At 40.2% G+C, this 17,928-nt stretch overlaps 2 protein-coding genes across 2 annotated transcripts in view; both read left to right on the top strand.

The window, feature by feature from the left end:
* SCN7A (sodium voltage-gated channel alpha subunit 7) overlaps window positions 1-9,974 on the top strand; it is a 194,166-nt gene extending 184,192 nt beyond the window's left edge. Inside the window, 2 exon segments of the mRNA XM_058664241.1 lie at window positions 4,573-4,682; window positions 9,696-9,974. Of these exon segments, the coding sequence (XP_058520224.1) occupies window positions 4,573-4,682; window positions 9,696-9,974 (389 nt within the window).
* A 630-nt stretch (window positions 9,975-10,604) lies between these two features.
* The window catches only part of SCN9A (sodium voltage-gated channel alpha subunit 9), a 144,122-nt gene continuing 136,798 nt past the window's right edge, over window positions 10,605-17,928 (top strand). Inside the window, exon 1 of the mRNA XM_004577093.2 lies at window positions 10,605-10,796. The gene's annotated coding sequence lies outside the window, so the exon portion shown is untranslated. The remainder of the gene's footprint in view (window positions 10,797-17,928) is intronic.

The raw sequence follows: 17,928 nt of genomic DNA, 5'->3' as shown, positions 1-17,928 counted from the left end.
CTGGTCTGCATGAGCCAGGGATGCTAGGCCACAGCATTGAAGGCAAAGGCCAAATCAGGTGAGGGGCTATGCCAAGCTGGGCCAGAGCAAACACTGGCACAAGTGTGATTTATTGCTGGGAACAGGCCCGGTTGGGGAGCTAAGAGGACACCCTGGCTGGCTTGGGGTTCCCATTGGTGAGTGCAGGGGGCAGAGTGGGGGCTTTGTTCTGGTCTGGATATGGCTGCAGTCTCCCTTGGCACAACTGTGGACTGGGGCTGGATGCACCAAACCAGGCTAGACTCCAGCACCATCTGGTGCTCTGGAAGACCAGGGTAGATGTAGGATGGACTAGGCTAGATGTCTGATCCCAGCCATTGTGTGAGCAGTGTCTGGGTATGGACGAGCCTTGGCTGGGCTGAAACATCCAACAGTAAGAGCCAGAATGGGTTGAAGGTCAGTCAGGAAAGGCGACTGTTCCTGCCAGGACGGGAGATGGAATAAGTAGGGCTCGCTCGTGGACCCACCAATAGGTACAAGATCTGGCCATGGGAGAGGTTCTGATGGAGGAGCTTGGGAATACTCCTCTGGCAGGACACAGTCCCTGCAGGTGAGTGCAAGAACCACAATAGGGAGCAGCCCAGACCAGACCAGGGAAAGGTACCCACCGGCATACATTTGGCATAGGTTGGGACAGACCAGGCTGAACCAGTTCACATCACCCACTGGCGAATCTGAGCACCAGAACAGAGTGTTGGTCAGGCCAGGTTCAGTTGCAACACATACCAGTACACATTATGGCTAGGATGGAGTTCTGGCTGGGCTGGGTTAAGTTGTACCCCCACCAGCATCAGCTGGAATTGGGGGTGGGCTGGTCCAGGCCAGGATATAGTACCCACTGGAAAAGTAGAGGCGAGGAAGGCCATACCAGACTAGGCCCCAGCACCCAACCAGCACATGTGAGAACGAGGGAGGTAGGGGGCAAAACTGGTAGGGGAAATGTGGAGGGCTCCCCTGCTGGAAAGCCACTCCCACTGGAAAGCGTAACTTGAGATGGGGGCAGACCAGACCAGGCAGAGCTATAACATCTGTGGGTCTCATGTGAGCTAGATCAGGGAAAAGCCAGGCTGGGCTGATTATTCCTACTGGTGCAAGCATAAATTAGAGAGGGCGAGGGTTGGTTGGGCTTTGCTGCAGCATCAGCTTGCAGATGCTGACTCTGGGGGTTAATTCTGTCAAGTTAAACTGCAGAATCACCTGGAGAGTGCATGATCCCTGAGTGGGAGTGGCTCAGTAGGAAAATAGTTGGCACCTCACGCATGGGTTACCAGCCCCACTGGAAAGCATGAAAACCAGGACTGGGGCAGGAGTGTCTAGACAGAGCGGCACCCACCAGCATGAGTGTGGGCTAGATAGTAGGGCTGGTTGGGTTGAACTAGGCTTCAATGCCCATTGACATGTAGGAGAGCTAAATGGAATGTGGGACAGACTGAACAAGTCTGCGGTACATACTGCCAAGCATGGGAAACAGGACGGGGGCAGGCCTGATGGTGGATATCGAGAGTCATTCTGACTAGGCTGTAGCTTTTACTGGTTTGCATGAGAGCCAAGCAAGAATTGGACAGAATCAGGATTGACTGAGCACCCATTGGTTCATGTGGAAGACAGAACTGACCCAGCAATTGCAACTACCAGCATGTGCATAAGCTGATTGGGGCGACGGACTGTGTTGGACCCTGTACTGGCAAGCACACACAAGAATCAGGTCTGAGATCACATCAGATGAAGTTTCTTTGGGGATCCCTCCAACTGAACTGCTCTCTCAGAACCCCAACCATGAAGAGACTATGTCAGCCAGTGGATTCTGAAGAGATTTCATTGTTGTTGGAATGGCGAGTTTGGCATCAATTCAGAACTGTTGAACTATCAAAACTGCTTGAGCAGAACCCTCAGAGCATGCCCCACATAGGGGATCTGGGATGGGTGAGCGGCTGGGTGGGGTTTCTCCTTTTATCTCTCCTCTTACCCCAGATACAGAAAAAATATATATATTAATGTGGAAACAGTGGTCTTACCCACTTTCTTGTAGCTTGACCCTTTGTGTCCTAATCAACTATGTAAAGATTATAAAAACAGAAGAATTTTTAAAAAAAGAACAAATACCTCTCTTATGCCTCCCACTCTCTGCCTTCACTTACTTTTGTGTTTTCTCTTTACGTTTAGGAACAGAAACTATTGAAAATGGGAAAAGTAAGGGTTCCTCAGTTTTGATGTCTGCTTAGCAAAAGAGGAACACTCTAGGCTTTCGCACTGTTGCACTGTTGAGTTACCTGTCTAAACTGTGTTTCCACATGGTGTTTCTAACCAAACCCATCCTGAATTTTCCAGTTTTATTGTAATTGAAGAGGTTAAGATATTTTCAAAATTTTTTGAGATATGTTCATAACGAGCCTACCCATCATTTAAAAAGAGAAATTACAGAATGGACATTTAATGTAGTGGTGACGCTATTATTTGGGATGTGCACATCGCGTACCAGAGTACTGGAGTCAAATTCTGGCCCTACCTCGAATTCTAGCTGCCTGATGTTGTGCATTCTGGAAACCCACATGCAGTGGGTTAAGTACTTGCTTTTGTCATGTATGTATTCTTACTTGCCATATTTTAAGTCAGGGAAAAATTAATGTGAAATTGAACAATGCAGAGAAGGTTTTTTTGTATTAAATATACCTCCCTCAACGGTAAGTTAAATTAACATTTATGAGGCAAAATCAGTGTGGGCAAAAAAAAAAAAACTTGAAAAACATAATTACAAACAGCTGAAAATACATCTTAGAAACAATAACAAATGAAAAATATTCAAATCAGGGGATCAGTAAAATTCATTAGTTGTATGATCTTCCTTAGAAATTACTATCATAAACAGAAGTCATTGCCTTCAGCCCATTTGGAGATGAATTTAGAATGTTTGGCAGTGACTGTGATACCCTGTGAGCTGTAGCATCCTGTATTCGAATGCCTGACTTTGAGTTCTGCTCTGCTTCTGATTCTCTTCCAGGAAGCAGCAGTGATGGCCCAGGGAACTGAGTCCTTGCTGCACACATGGGGACCTAGAATTGAGTTCTCAGCCCCAAGCCTCAGCCTTACCCAGGTCTGAATGAATCAGTGCATGAAAGCTCTTTCTCTGCATGTCTTTCAAATAAAAATTAATCAGTGAAAAATGTTTAAAATAAATTCTATATATAACATAAAAGATATATATAGTTTTATTAAAAGCTGCTTTTAAGGATGACTACCAGTGAAATGTAAGATTTCCCTTGCTTCTAATGTAAAGAAATCAGGAAGAGGGTTTTAGAGGACTTTGTGAAGCAGTCTATTTTGAACACCAGGGGGCAGTAGGTGTAGTGTTTTCAGGAAATGAATGTGGAAGAAATCTGAATTTGAACTTACTGTATACAAAAAAATGGAATCTAGAAAGTAGCCTCTGTACAACTTGTACAGAGGTCTTTCCAAGAGAAGCACTCATTATCCAGTGCTGTAGAGAAACTTCGAATTTGCTTCTGTGGATTCTATTCATATAAATCTCATTTCATCATTTTTCCTAACACCAAGACAGAATTATCTTAGAGGAAATAAAAATGTATGTTTCTCTCAATGGGAGACCTGGATTGAATTCCACGCTCCTTCTGGCTATAGCCTGGAGCAGCCCTGACCATTGTAGGCATTTGAGTCGTGAAGCAACGAATAAATTTTTTCTATTTGTCTTTGCCTGTTAAAAAAATGTATAACAGGCAACCAAACAATAGAAATAAAAAGTTCTTGTCTTCTGCAGCACCATGATATGACCATAGTTCCCAAAGACATTTCTACAAAAGATTTATTTATTTGACAGTCAGAGCTACAGAGAGAAGGATGGAATGTGAGAGAGAGAGAAAGAGAAAGAGAGACAGACAGAGAAATTTTCCATCCTCTGGTTCACTCCCAAAATACTACAACAGCTAGTGTTGGGCGAGACTGAAGCCAGCAGCCAAAACCTTCTTACAAGTCTCGCATGTGAGTACAGAGCCCGAGCACTGGGGCTGTCATCCACTGCTTTCCCAGGTACATTAGCAGGGTATAGAGCAGCCAGGACTTGACCCAGCACTTGACCCAGCACTCGTTTAGGATGGCAGCAATGTTGGAAGCAGCTTTAGTTTCTATGCCACAATGCTGGACCCCACAGTTACATTTATATACTGTCAAAGTAACTGGAAGAGAGCTGCTGGTAGATCCAAACGAAAGAAAGTAACAAATCAGAAAAGGTAACTGCCTGATTCAGTCTGTTCTTTGTACATGTGCTGAAATCTTGCACTATGTCTTCATAAAAATGTGTATTACATGTTATCCCTGGCTTTTTTCAACAGTTAAGTGGAAGAAAACAGTGCATTTGCAGGACTTTTTCTTAACTGGAATTCCATATTTTCCTCTCCTATAAAAGCCTAATCAAGTGGGAGCAACGTTAGGGGCTGTCAGGCAGTACACCTGGGTCCCATTTGACAATGCAAGGGTTCAATTCTTGTCTCTACACCTGATTCAAATTTTCTCTCTGTGCAGATCCTGGAAGATGCAGCGATGACTCCAGTAATTGGGTTCCTGTCACCCAATTGGGATATCTGGGTTTGGATCTGGTTCTTGGCTACCCCAGCTCAGTACCATCCATGCAGGTATTTGGAGAGTGAATCAGCACTGAGACTGCTTCTCAAATAAATGTTAAGTGTAACAAATTTTAACATAGTATTTTAGGTGAATATGAAAACACTCAAATTACAAAATAATCAATCTGTACAGGTTACAATCAATAAGCAATTATTACATTAATATTTTATTTCAAATATTACTGATGTCTATTAACACAAGAAAAAAAAGTCCAGAAATATAGCAGTCAAGGTGCCAGAAAGATAGCAGTCAAGCTGTTAGAACAGGGTTTAGGTGGAGTTTGTGATTATAGACATAACTTCATTTGGTATATATACACGTATTTCCTAAATATGAGAGTTCTTCAAAAGACTTAGATAATGTGTAATGTAAAAGAAATCTGCTCAAATTTCAAACATTTGCTGCATTCACCTAAGCATTTAATGCTATTTTCTGTGAACTTTTTCAAACTGTTCCAAGTGAGTATTATTTTTACACAGAAAATTTTCTTTTCTCATATTGTGTTTCCTACATCCAGATGTCCCATTTTAGTGTTTTTATGGCTTTTTTTTCTTCATCAGGTTTAGACTTCACTGTCTTTAGTAAATATGGCACACATGTTATAGAATCTGGTGCTCTAATCTGTTAATTCCATCGTCTTGGGGCCATTTCTGTCTTCCTCTGGAATGCTTTTCTGTCAGTGATGGGCTCATATTTCTCATCTTCTTTGCAGGTCCATTTTTTTTTCTAATTTAAATGTTGGCCAATGTAATGTGAAGTTCTTAGGTCCTATACAAGCTGTTTTATTTTATCTAGCAACAAGTTAAGTAAATTAGAATCAGCTGGAAGCTTCAAAGGATTGTGTCTAAGTATCATTACGGTAAATTAGAGCAGCTTTAGACTATAGCTCATTTAGCTCCAAGTTAACAGAACATCTTTCTAAGGACTGACCCCCTACTCCTGAGTTCAGAGGGTTTTTCTTCTTAATTAGAGAGAACATACTTGATTTCTAGTCCTGCATGAAGCTTCAGAGCTTTAACATCTGGCTCTTAGCATTTCTTCTTTCTCTGGTTTTTGGTATTTATGTTTTCAGACAACTGGAGATGAGTGTCAACTGAATCTCCAGGGTCTGCTGTAGTCTCCATCCATACCCTTCTCTCAGGTGTCCTGTTTCACAAGCTGCAGCTGCCTCAGCCTCTCAATCCCAGAGAAGCTGGTAGAGTGTCTCCAGTTTTCCCGTCTGAGTTTTGGTCCAGACATTAATACTGCACTCAGCATTGGCGCTAAGTAGAGACCACCATGGGTTCATCTTATTTTCATACACTAGTGTTCCCAGTTTTATATATCCTATTCCTCAAGCTCTGAAAACTTGTGTTTCATGGAGTGTTCACACATATCTAGTTTTTTTTTTTTTTTTTAGAAGATGCTTGTAACAGCAGTTTTGATCAAAAGGGACTCCACAGAAAGCACATTATCAGCAGAAATATTGCTCTGGAAAACCCTTATCAATGGACTGGTTGATTTCCTGGGAAGAAATTATGTATAATAAATTAGTATAACAATGTAGTTACTAAGCACCTACTATACGCAAGATAAAATGCTGATCCTATTTCACAGGCGTATCCCAGGAAAAATATATTCTGACATATTTGACCAACAAACATTGACAGTGATGAATTTAAAAAACTGTTTTTCTTTTGTCGTTCCTATGCATGATTATCCATCTGCCAATCATTAGGTGTTACACCTTGTTTTAAGCAAAGTTTTTTTTTTCTATTCCTTTATTGGAATTATGGTTTTAACCCTAATTTTAAGCTGTTTATACAAAAAACAAATAAAACTTACAGTTTTCTTCTTTTATTTTTACAGTAGACTATTTCCATGTAAGTAAAAGCATATTTTTCTTATCCTATTTAATTAGAAAAAACAAAATCAAAGAAAAAGAGCAATAAAACTGCAGAGTATAGACTACCAGTAGACTAAAAGAAATGTTCAAAAATGGGAGATTGAGACTGTTACATGAAATAAATAGATAAAGGATAAAAAGTGTTGTAAAATGAAAGAAAGCTGGGAAAATAATGAATAAAATGTGTGATTCTTTGTAAATGATCTCAGTTGTAAAATCCTACAAGGGATTCCTCTGATAGCCTACTATTTTATTTACAAAGATCCATGAAAAGAATCTGGAAATATTGACAATATTATACACCTATTAATAGGCATTTAGAATAGAATGTATCTACAGATATAGATGGATATGCAACAAAACAGAATGGATAGATGCCAATTTTTATATATAACCATATATTATATAAAATATATAGATATATCCATGTATAAACAACAGTATACTATAGACATAATATAGCATATCATATGCATATATTAGAGATTTGTGTATATATATAATAGGTATGATAAAGATAGATTATCTATACTAGTAACAATATTATCTTAATGGTAGGCATAGAATAATGTTACAAGTGAGAAGTACTTTTATAACCATTAAATGTTAATATTAATATGAATATTAACATTGCTATACATCACTAAAGCACAAACAGGTAAACAGGTCAAGTTCTGTGTCTAAAGTGATGTTATCTGGGCAGTGTCATATGGTAACTCTTTCCTATAGAAATTCCACATAGTGCCACCACTTAGCATTTCATTTTCCATCTATTTTTGCTTTCATTCTGCATCAATAGACGGAGCAACAAATCCAATTAGCTCAGTCTACATTCCAAAATAATTTTGTTTGTTCTTGGTTTTGTTTCTTTAAAGCTCTGAGCATTATGGAATTTGTTGATCAAATCTGGGATTTACCATATTTGTAACTTTATGATTTTGCAGACATTGATCATTTTCTTTTTTGTCCTAAGTAGTTTTATGATCTTATGCTAAATTTGTCCTCTTTAGACAAAAGTAAAATAGTCTTTATTTCTGGTATTCCTGTGAGTTCTAATTGTTCTTAATGTCATAGGAATTTTTCTCTTATAAAGGGGAGATGTTAGATAGATGGCTGTATGAGACAGCTTATGTGCCCATTGGACTTTGCAGTTACTATGTATGACAGTGGAGGAAAAATGAGGCAAGAATATGGGTTAAAATTATTTCAAAATGGGCCATAGCCTTAAATGTTAAATGGCCATATTGCAAACCTCCTAGACCACAGAAGAAAATAGAGTATATTGATGGCTCTTTAGATTTAATACAAGGCATATCCATGCAAAAAGGAATTAATAAATTGAATTCATTAAAATGATAAACTTCTTTTCTGTAAAAGAAAATGTTATTAAAATTAAAACACAAGCTAAAACTTGGAAGGAATCTTTACAAAAGAAATGCTTGATAATGGACCAAACATGTCCAAAATACACACAAAACTCCTAAAACTTTCCAAGGAAACAGTCCAATCAAAATGTGAGTCAGAGATTTTACCATGCACTGCATCCAAGATGTACAGAGTGACAAGAAGTATATAAAAATGAGGCCATATACCACATGTCAGCAGAGATAAGAAAAAGTAATTACAATATGAAAAATAGATGTGATATACCACACTTCACTACTAAAATGGACAAAATTCCAAAGACTGAACAGCACCAAATGATGTAAGCTCTCATCTACTGCTGAGGTGAATGGAATATGGACCAGTCATTCTGAAAGGTAGCTTGGCAGTTTATTACAAAACAGAACTTATCCTTATTGTGCTTCTCAGTGGATACCCAAAAGAATTGAAATCTCGTGTCTACACACACACACACACACACCCAAAACCCCGCACATTGCCACAAGTTGGAGGCAGCTAAGATGTTCTTCAGTAGCTGAATGAATAAACTGTGGTACATCCAGGCAATGGGTAGCTATACAGAGATGAAAAGAAACTCTTCCTCAAGCTATGAAAAACCATGGAGAAGATTAAAATGTTCATTACTAATTGAAAGAAGCCTGTCTGAAAAGGCTGTATTATTCCATTTGAAGGACACTCTGGAAAAGGCACAACTATGGAGCTTGTAGAGACATCTATAGTTGTCAGTGGTTGGGGCAGAGAAAAACATTTAGGGCAGTGAAACAGCTTGTCCAATTCTATGACGGTAGCAAGATGGTGTTGTATGTCCAATTCACAGGAAATAGACCTCCAAGAGAGAAACTCAATGTGACAGGTGTGTTAGATTGGTTCATTAATTCTACAAAATGTACAGCTTTGATAGGAGATGCTAATAATGTGCAAGATCAACAAATATCTGAGGAGTCAGTACCTTGCAGGCATTTTTCTTCTCCAAATGTAAAATTACTGTTAATAATAATCATTAACAAAAAGAATGTGATGTGTAATTATAATGACTACCGTTTTTATATAATCACACCGTTCTTTCTTAGTTGCAATAAAAAGAGAATGATTTGCCCAGGATATGCCATTAAGAATTATGCCCAGGAGGGGCAGGCATCTTGCAGCTGGTACTGGTTGAACTTTGACCTGACACAAACCTCTCTGTTATAGGTTTTGGGAGGAGTGAACCAGTAGATGAAGCTGTTTTGCTCTCCTCCTAACTGTGTGTGTGTATGTGTGTGTGTTAGTGCAAGGGGCAGCGCGGTGGGGGGGGGGGGATGAACACAGCTCTGCCTTTCAAATAAATAAAAAACGATTTAAAAAATTCCTCAAATGATACAGTTCACTTCCAAGGGAAAGCTTCAGAAATGGAAGGTTTTTGTCCTTCAATAGCACATCTTACACATGGCAAGAACAAAAGATCCAAAGCCCCAAGGAAAAACCTCAGAAGCTCAGAAACCAGCAGGGAAGGGTAGACCCCCTAGGGCTTACACTCTTTGTTTATCACCAAGCATTCTTTCCATCAGAGTAAGTGTGCAAGCAAATATAGCTGCAGATGCCCATCACTGGTGTTTATTTTTGCAAAGCGATCTGCCCTTTCGAGAAGCCTGGATCCTGAGGTCCACTCTGGCACTGTCATCCTTGGGTGGAAATTTCCTGTTTCTCCTTGGGAAAGATAATTCAATCCTATTTTCATTGCTCTTCCTCCAAGGCTGCTGTAGAAAACATGCACACATCTTCCCCCACCCCCGCCCCTTCTGAGCCCAACAACCCCACACGCAAACAGACAGAATTGTTAAGATTTCTTTTCACGGTGTTTCCAGCTCTGAAAGTCCGAACCCGCAGGATCGACGGTGCCTGCAGAGGAGCAGGTCCCGAGCCTGGGAAAAGCAGCTCTTCCATTCCACCTTTGACAACCTGTGACTTCTCACTCAACCTTCAAAAGAAAGTGCATCCTTGCTCTGCCTGGAAGGCTCTGCAATCACACTGATTATTAAAAAGAAATGGAGCGCCACCTCCGCACTCTCGGTGGGTTAAACCCCAGGGAAGACACCGATTCCTGTCCTCGACTCCCCAGAGCCTGGATGGCAGAAGCCAGACCAGCTGGTCAGGCAGCCCTCCCATTCCCCTCGCAAAACGCCTCAGCCTTTGGTCCCCACCTCCTCCCCCTCGGAGTTTTTCTCCTGCTCTCACAATAACCCTACGGCGTGGCTTCTCGGAAACCCCAACAGAATGTGCTGAGCAGGAAAAGAGGAAGGGGATGATGGGGGCGAGTGGTAAAAGCAACGCTCTTCGGGTTGCTGAGCACACAGATGCGCAAGCAGCCGCACAACCCCACCCAGGGAGGTGGCCGCCGGTGGGAGTTCTTGCGACCCCCCTGTCTCCGCCCCGTATAGCGCGGTGTGGAGAGAGTGCCGCAGCCCCTCCGCCACGCCCCTCGCCTGGTCCCCGCCCTGACCGGCCCACCGGGAGCAGAAGAGGAGCGAGTGCGCGAGGGGCGGGGTGGAGGAGAAGGAGCGGCGCCGCTGCCTCCCCGGGCGTGCCCTGGCGGGAGGGGACGCAAGCTCAGCGCAGGCCTCCTCTGCGTCCAGGCAGCGCGGTCTCCCCAATTCCACCCACTCCGCTGGGCAGTCGTGGGGACCCGCAGCTGGTAGCAGCAGGCGCCCGCGAGGAGCCGGAGCAGAGAGAAGAGATAGCAACAGCAGCAGAGAGACCCGGAGCAAGGAAGGAGTCCCCGAAGCCCGCGCCCTCCGCTGGAGCCAGAGTCTCCAGGTACTTTGGGTGGGCACTGTTGGCGAGGACAAGGTCACAAGTAAGTGTCTTCTGTTACTTCAGTGGTGTGGCGGGAAGGGAAGCTCCAGTCTCCTACGGAGGTTCGCCTCAACCGCCACACCCACCTGTGTCTGTTTTCCCATCTCTTGGTTTTGCGGTGCCTGCATTACGCCACCTGGAAAGTGGAGGGTGGGGGAACGCTTGGTAGGGTGGTCCTCGCTAGGGGAGCTGGAAAGTCAGCTGTTTCAAGATTTCGCCTGGTAGGTTTGCTGCCAGATTCTGAAAGGAAGGCAAAGGTAGACAGCCATACTTGAAGGTTAAACATCTTTTATCTCTCCATCAATAAGAGTGGTTGGACAGGTTTAAGAACCTATCTAACTTTCCGAGTAAAATGCTTGTGCTTTGTTTTCCATCTGCAAAGCTGAGAGTTCAGAACCAGCTCAGCTGATACTACCTGTGGGAGATGGAGGGAGCGCCGTGCTCCTTAACAGCACACAAATGCAAATGATTGAGGAGGCAGCTTAGCCCTGATTTCTCCAACCAGTGGTTCTCTCTAAGTGAATAGAATAAGCACCTAGCAGTGAAATTCAAATGATTCAGAATCACATTAACTTGTTATCAACATAAACAAAAATTGCATTTACTTTTTTTGGAAAATAAGCAGATGTTTTGTTCCTCCTGTTAAGACAAAAGAGAAAAGCAAGATTGCAAACCTGGAACTTGTGTTGGTTTTTATGATTATAGTAACGTTTTCATTATTTGTAGAGATGCTTTTAAAGTTGCAACGTTCATAGTAAATTGTATCTTCTCAAGAGTGAAGTTATTTTCATGAGGGAAGCTTAGGGGAGATCTTCAGTTCATTCAGTAAGCTTTTTAAAATCAAGATTGAATTATGGTTGTTGATTGGAAAAACACTTGTTGGGAAGTTTAGTTCTTTGCAAAAATGTAATTAATATTCTTAACTATTTCTTCTTCCCTGTGAACTTAAGAAAGGTATTCTTTTTTAAATCATGGAAATATATTTTGTATTATTCTTTTAACATCATTAACACTATATATAATTCGCAAACCAAATCCACTCATTAAATTGTTGAACCCAATAAAGATCTCAAATTCTTTCCACATTAGTTTTAAATACTTATAACAGAATTCACCTTATAATTTATAGTCACATTTCTAAAGGAATGCTAATAATTTGAAAGCTACTTTTATCTGGTCCTATATAGTTAACATGATTGTAAGGTTAGCTCATTCACAGCTGACTACTAGCCAAAATGTAGCATTTGATCTAATGGACAATGATCCTTATTTAGACAACTGGCAGTAGTTTTGCTTAAGTTTGCTTGCTTTTGATATGTTTAAAGGGAGGTTTCTGCTTAGAAGTAACCTACTGGCTAGTCATGGAATGTCGGAGGCTATCTCTATGGAGGCTTGCTATATGTAAGGCTGTGCTCACAGGCTAGCTGATGCTTTACAGAATAAAGTTGAGTTAGGCCTGGCTCTGTGCCCAAAGCAAGCCTATGCCTCCTTATTTATATCCCCTAGGGCCTGCAGATACTTTTGGGAGTCCTCCTGTGGTAATGCTGATGTTTTGCTACCTGTTGCTGAACTAAGTTTTGGCAACAAAGAAAACACACAAGAAATTCAGAAGCAGAGTCAGTGAAATGTATTCGCCTTATTTAACATGATCAAAACATATTGTAACAAGAGAAAAATAGAATTCTGTGTGAATCATAAAAATATACAGTAATCTGATTTCTGTTCCTGTTAAATATGCAAAAGACTATTAAGTGATAGACGAAATCATACAATGTTGTTGAAATCATGGCCTCAAAAGTAGTTTAAAATCTATTAATGTAAATGGATCACTCTAGATATTATAATGGAAATAACTTTTGCCTTTGGCCTGGAAGTGTCTCAGAGGCTTTCTGCCAGTCTTCCTTATCTGAATGAATGTCTCTACCAATCCCTAAGTTTTGAAATAACCTTCAATGACTTTTTTATGACTCCATTTCATCTCTTTGTATCACAGGTATCCATATGACAGATATACAAATGTATCAGTCTTGTCTGCCAAATGGGTATCTGTTTCATCATACTCCTCAAGTACATCCCTTCCAACATCCTTTCTGAGTCTGTACTACCACCAAATTAGCTCAAGTTACCATCACTCTTTGCCTGGAATCCCGATACAACCTCCACATTAGTTTCTCTGATTCCATAAGTTGTCTGCTGACAATTCACTTCTCATACATACACACTGACATTTTTGTATCTTCCTTGAAAATCATTCATTCAGGGCTGGCATTGTGGTGCAGGGAGTTAAGGCATCTGCAATACTGGTATTCCATGCATGCTAGGTCTAGTCCTATCTACTTCACTTCTGATCCGGTGCCTGCTAGTGCACTTCCACAAACTGTGAAAGATGTCCTAACTGCTTGGGCCACTTCTACCCACATGGGAGACCCAGATAAAGCACCTGACTCCTGGATTTGGCCTTGCTCAGACCTGGTTGTTGTGGCCCTTGGGGAGTAAACAGATAGAGAGAAGATTTTCTTTTTGTCTTTCTCCCTCTCTTTCTGTAACTCTGCCTTTCAAATACATAAGTAAATCATTTTTTTTTAAAGTTGCACATCTGTGTTCTCAAAAGGAATAAGCATAGAGGCATTGAGACTGATTATTCACAGCAATAATTATTTTCTCAGACATAGGATTCACTGTCTTGATCTGTCCCATCTCTCCATCCTGATTTAGAACCTATCTTCTCTCTTTCATGGACTTCTGCCATACTGATCTGTTAATGCCTGGAACCCTTGAAGCAGTATCAACCTAAGTTATATTTCAAAGGCAGCATTATAGAGAGAAGGGAAGACTGAGAGAAAGGGAGGGAGAAAGAGTGAGAGAGTTTCCATTCCTTGGTTTGCTCCTAAGATGGCAGCAGTGACCAGAACTGACTGGGCAGACACCAACTATATCTCTCGGGGGTGGCAGGGGTCCAGGCATTTGCCATCATCTTCTGCTGCCTTCCCAAGGGGGCATTAGCAGGGAGCTGGATGATAAATGGAGCATCTGGGACAGCAGGCAGTAACACTGGCCTGCTAAGGATTTCTTAAACGCTTCACCTTGTGCTCAGAGCACTCTTCCAGCTCTGTGCATGGCTGGCTTTTTCTAAAACATCAAATCTCAGTTCAAAGATCTCTGTTGCAGAGAAGTCATTCTTGATTGTCTAGTGGAAACTGGATTGACCCTTACCAGTTTATCCTGGTACCTGGTTTCTTTCATACTGCTTGCTTACAGAATGTGAATATTTTGAAAATTTGCATACAGGATGCTCCAAAGAGTCTAGATCATGTCTCCAGTATTGATCAGAATAGTGCCTGCCAGGATTAAATAAGGATGTCCTATATATTCATGTAAAAAACAGTGCACTAGAAATATGTGAGACATTTCTCCATAGAGCTCAGCAGCCCTGCAAATGTATGTCTGTCTTGTCACTTTTTTTCCCGTCTGTTGAACATTCAGTATATATATGACCCTGTGGTATAAATTTGAAGAGGTGAAATTAAAATAGCCTCAGATGTTTTCCATCTCAGCAATGCAGGCAATAATTTGTTTAAAGGTAAATAGATTACAATGTATTCTTAGGAAGACAGTGACTACAACTGGATTAAAATGTATTTGGAATACATAAGTTAATATGATTTTAGTGTGAGTGACTCCTAATTTACAGTGATGATTATATTAGATTTAAGCTTGTATCTTTAACCCAGAATGTTAGGGTCACTAAGTAATTATTAATCAAATTTAAAATACTGGTTTTTCACCAATAAGGACACTTGAATGAGCTCAGTTGATAATAGTCAGCTGAGGCTAATGCCGTAGATCATTTGTCCACGTGATTTAAGTTGGTGCTTCCTTTAGGCATAGTGAGTAAACTGACTCACAAATTGAAAGCCCTCACTAAGGAAATGCAGGGAGATATCAGGGTCCAATGCATGAAGTTCCCTAGGTATTTTTGGAATGGGGTGAAGGAGTCAAAATTGAAACTGGTAAATTATAGTATTAATTTTATTCTAAAATTTTGCTATACCTGCACATAGACTCTGTGGTACTAAGATTTCTGGCTTTATATTTCTATATTACATTTAAAGATATAAACAAGTAGTTTTGCTGTTAACTTTGGCTTGAAAATTTAACTTATTAAATGATCTGCTTTGACTAATGATATTTCTTACCAAATAGCTAATGACATTTTTATGGTAAAGAAGTTTGCCATCATGTTTCATGTGGAAGGACTAAAGTATTTCATGAATCCTTATTGGGACTTTATAAACTTTGCTGCTATAATAATACATTGTTGTAATCTGTCAGGGCATGTCTGCACTAACTGAAGTTGGTCCTTCATTTTGCATAGCACATGCTTGCTAAGTGATTCTTACATGGAAATATTGCAGTATCTTCAGGACTATTTATGACCACTTGAGATGACAAAGTCATAATAAAATGGATATTAGATACATAAAATCATACTGACATGAGGATTTATGGCTGAGGCTTCAGAGAATGTGGGTGGAATACTTTTGTGGAATATGAGAGAGCAGTTTTGGTGTCCTGCCATCCTACAAAATGGAGTTCCTTCATTGAATGTTGAGGAAATGGCATTAAACAACAGGGAAAGCCATCAGCTCTTGGCAGCTAACGATGGAAAGAAATTTGAAGGGAGGACTGAAGCACTTCTGGAGAGTAAGAAAATATGCGATACCATGGTAGAGGGAATGTCTCAAGCCGTGTCAGCCAACACAATCTGCCATAGAAAAATTCCAAGTTGACATTATATATAGAATTGGGTTATATCTTTTTGTTTCACTGAGAAATAGTTCATTTTTACTCTTTACCCACTTACTACTAGTGAAAACATGCTGCTGTTTTTATTAATTTTAAAAGCTTATTATTTATTTGAAAGGCAGATTTGGGGGAGACAGAGAACACATGAGCAACTGCCAAACAAATAACTTTCATTACTGCTTCATTTCCTGGACTTGCCATGTAGGAAGGGGCTGAACCAGGCTAAAGCCAGGAGCTTAGTTTGGGTCTCCCCTGTGGGTAGCAGAGGCCCAAATACTTGAACCCTGTTCTCTAGGCCATTTGAAGGGAGTTGGCTTTGAATTGGACTGGCTGACTCAGGAACTGACTCCTACATGGGATGGGGGTGGCCATCATAGACAGGGGGCTTACCAGCTCCATCAGGATGCTGACCCCTGTTACTGCTTTTTTAAAAACAGTTAAGTAATATGATAGGGAATCCAAAATATTATATGTTATTGTGAAAAAATACTATTGGGAGAATCCTATAAGCTGTATAATAGAAAACAATCATAAAAAATATATAAAGAAAATATATCATTGCTTTAATTATAATTTATCCTTACTGATTTTATGATTTCTGTTTGTTATGTCAAGTATTTGAGAGTATTGGAATTTTTTAAAAAATAAGATTTCTGTATCATTTATCAGAATACATAGTTATAACTATAATCCTAGTTGTTCATGTGCAAATTTCAATGGAGTACATCTACAGTTTTACTAACACGCTTATCTGCAATGGATGCCTCTCTTCTTTCTCTCCTATAATCTAATCTACTAAATATGTAATATTTATGCTGGTGGTGGAAATTCACTTTCAGCTCAAATTTGGTACCAATAATGGGGCATTGGGATTGAAAAAGAAAGATAGTTTAGACAGATCTATTAAAATAGAAGTACAAAGTTCCACAGATTTTTTAAATGAAAATTTCCATGTGTAATATACTGAGTCGGCTTCCCTATGTTACATGCTGTTTTTCAAAGTTGGGGTAATTTTCCTTGATGCATTATCTATGAACTTTTATGAATTCGTCATAAAATAGCCAATTTAGAATCTAGTGAAATTGTTTTATATCACCTTAGAAATTAAAAAATATGTATATAGATACTCCAAACCACAACAAATCCACAAACACAATTAAAGAGATAAAAATAAGAAAAATTATATAAGAAAATATTTATTTCCATATATTGGTTTAAATTCCACCCAATGATGATACTTTCTGCTACACTACTTACTTTATTGCACAAAGATAAGTTATTAACCGGAAGTACATTTTGAATAGAATGAATAAATACTGCTAAATCATATGTTTATGTTTTGTGATGATGAGGAGGAGGAACTAAAATTTGTCCTGTAAGTAGTATGGGATCAAATTTTATAAATACTTTTTCTCATGAAATACAATATTGCAAAGTAGATATGATGAATTTGTTTCCTTGTTAATATAATACATACTTTCTTCACACAAATATACATACATACATATACACACACACAGATGCAGGAATCAGCTGGGAATAGGTTCTCACAGTTCATCTGAGTTTCATAAATGAATGTTGTGGAAAACTACTAAACATTGTCTTTGAAAATTCTAATTCATATTCCAAATTTTTGGAAAATATTTATTTTAAAAATATTTACTTATTTTTGCTTAAAAGTCAGTTATAGATGAGAGATAAGGAAATACAGAGAGATATCTTCTTCTACTAATTCACTCTTCAAATGGTCACAACAACTAGAGCTGAGCTAGTCAGAAACCAGGAGCCAGGAGCTTCTTCCATGTCTCCCACATGGATCATTTTCCTCTACTTTTTCCCAAGCCATTAGCAGGAAACTAGATTGGAAATGGAGCAACCTGGACTGAAGGTAGTACCCATATGGAATGCTGGCACTGCAGGCAGAGTATTAGTTTGCTGTGCCACCATGCCAGCTCCAAAATCTTTGGGAAATGTTTTTACACAGTGCTAAAAATACAGAGAAATAGGGCCTGGCTCGGTAGCCTAGCGGCTAAAGTTCTCGCCTTAAATGCGCCAGGATCCCCTATGGGCGCTGGTTCTAATCCTGGAGTCGCCCCCCCCCCATTCCAGCCAGCTCCCTGCTTGTGGCCTAGGAAAAAAGTTGAATACAGCCCAAACTTTGGGACCTTGCACCCATGTGGGCGACCCAGAAGAAGCTCCTGACTCCTGGCTTCGGATTGGCTCAGCTCCAGCCAATGCAGCCGTTTGGGGAGTGAATCACTGAATGGAAGCTCTTGCTCTCCGTCTCTCCTCTTCTCTGCATACCCGCCTTTCCAATAAAAATAAAT

This window comes from Ochotona princeps, chromosome 5, assembly GCF_030435755.1.
Source record: "Ochotona princeps isolate mOchPri1 chromosome 5, mOchPri1.hap1, whole genome shotgun sequence".
Lineage (NCBI taxonomy): Eukaryota > Metazoa > Chordata > Mammalia > Lagomorpha > Ochotonidae > Ochotona > Ochotona princeps.
This window is presented reverse-complemented; position numbering and strand designations above follow the sequence as displayed.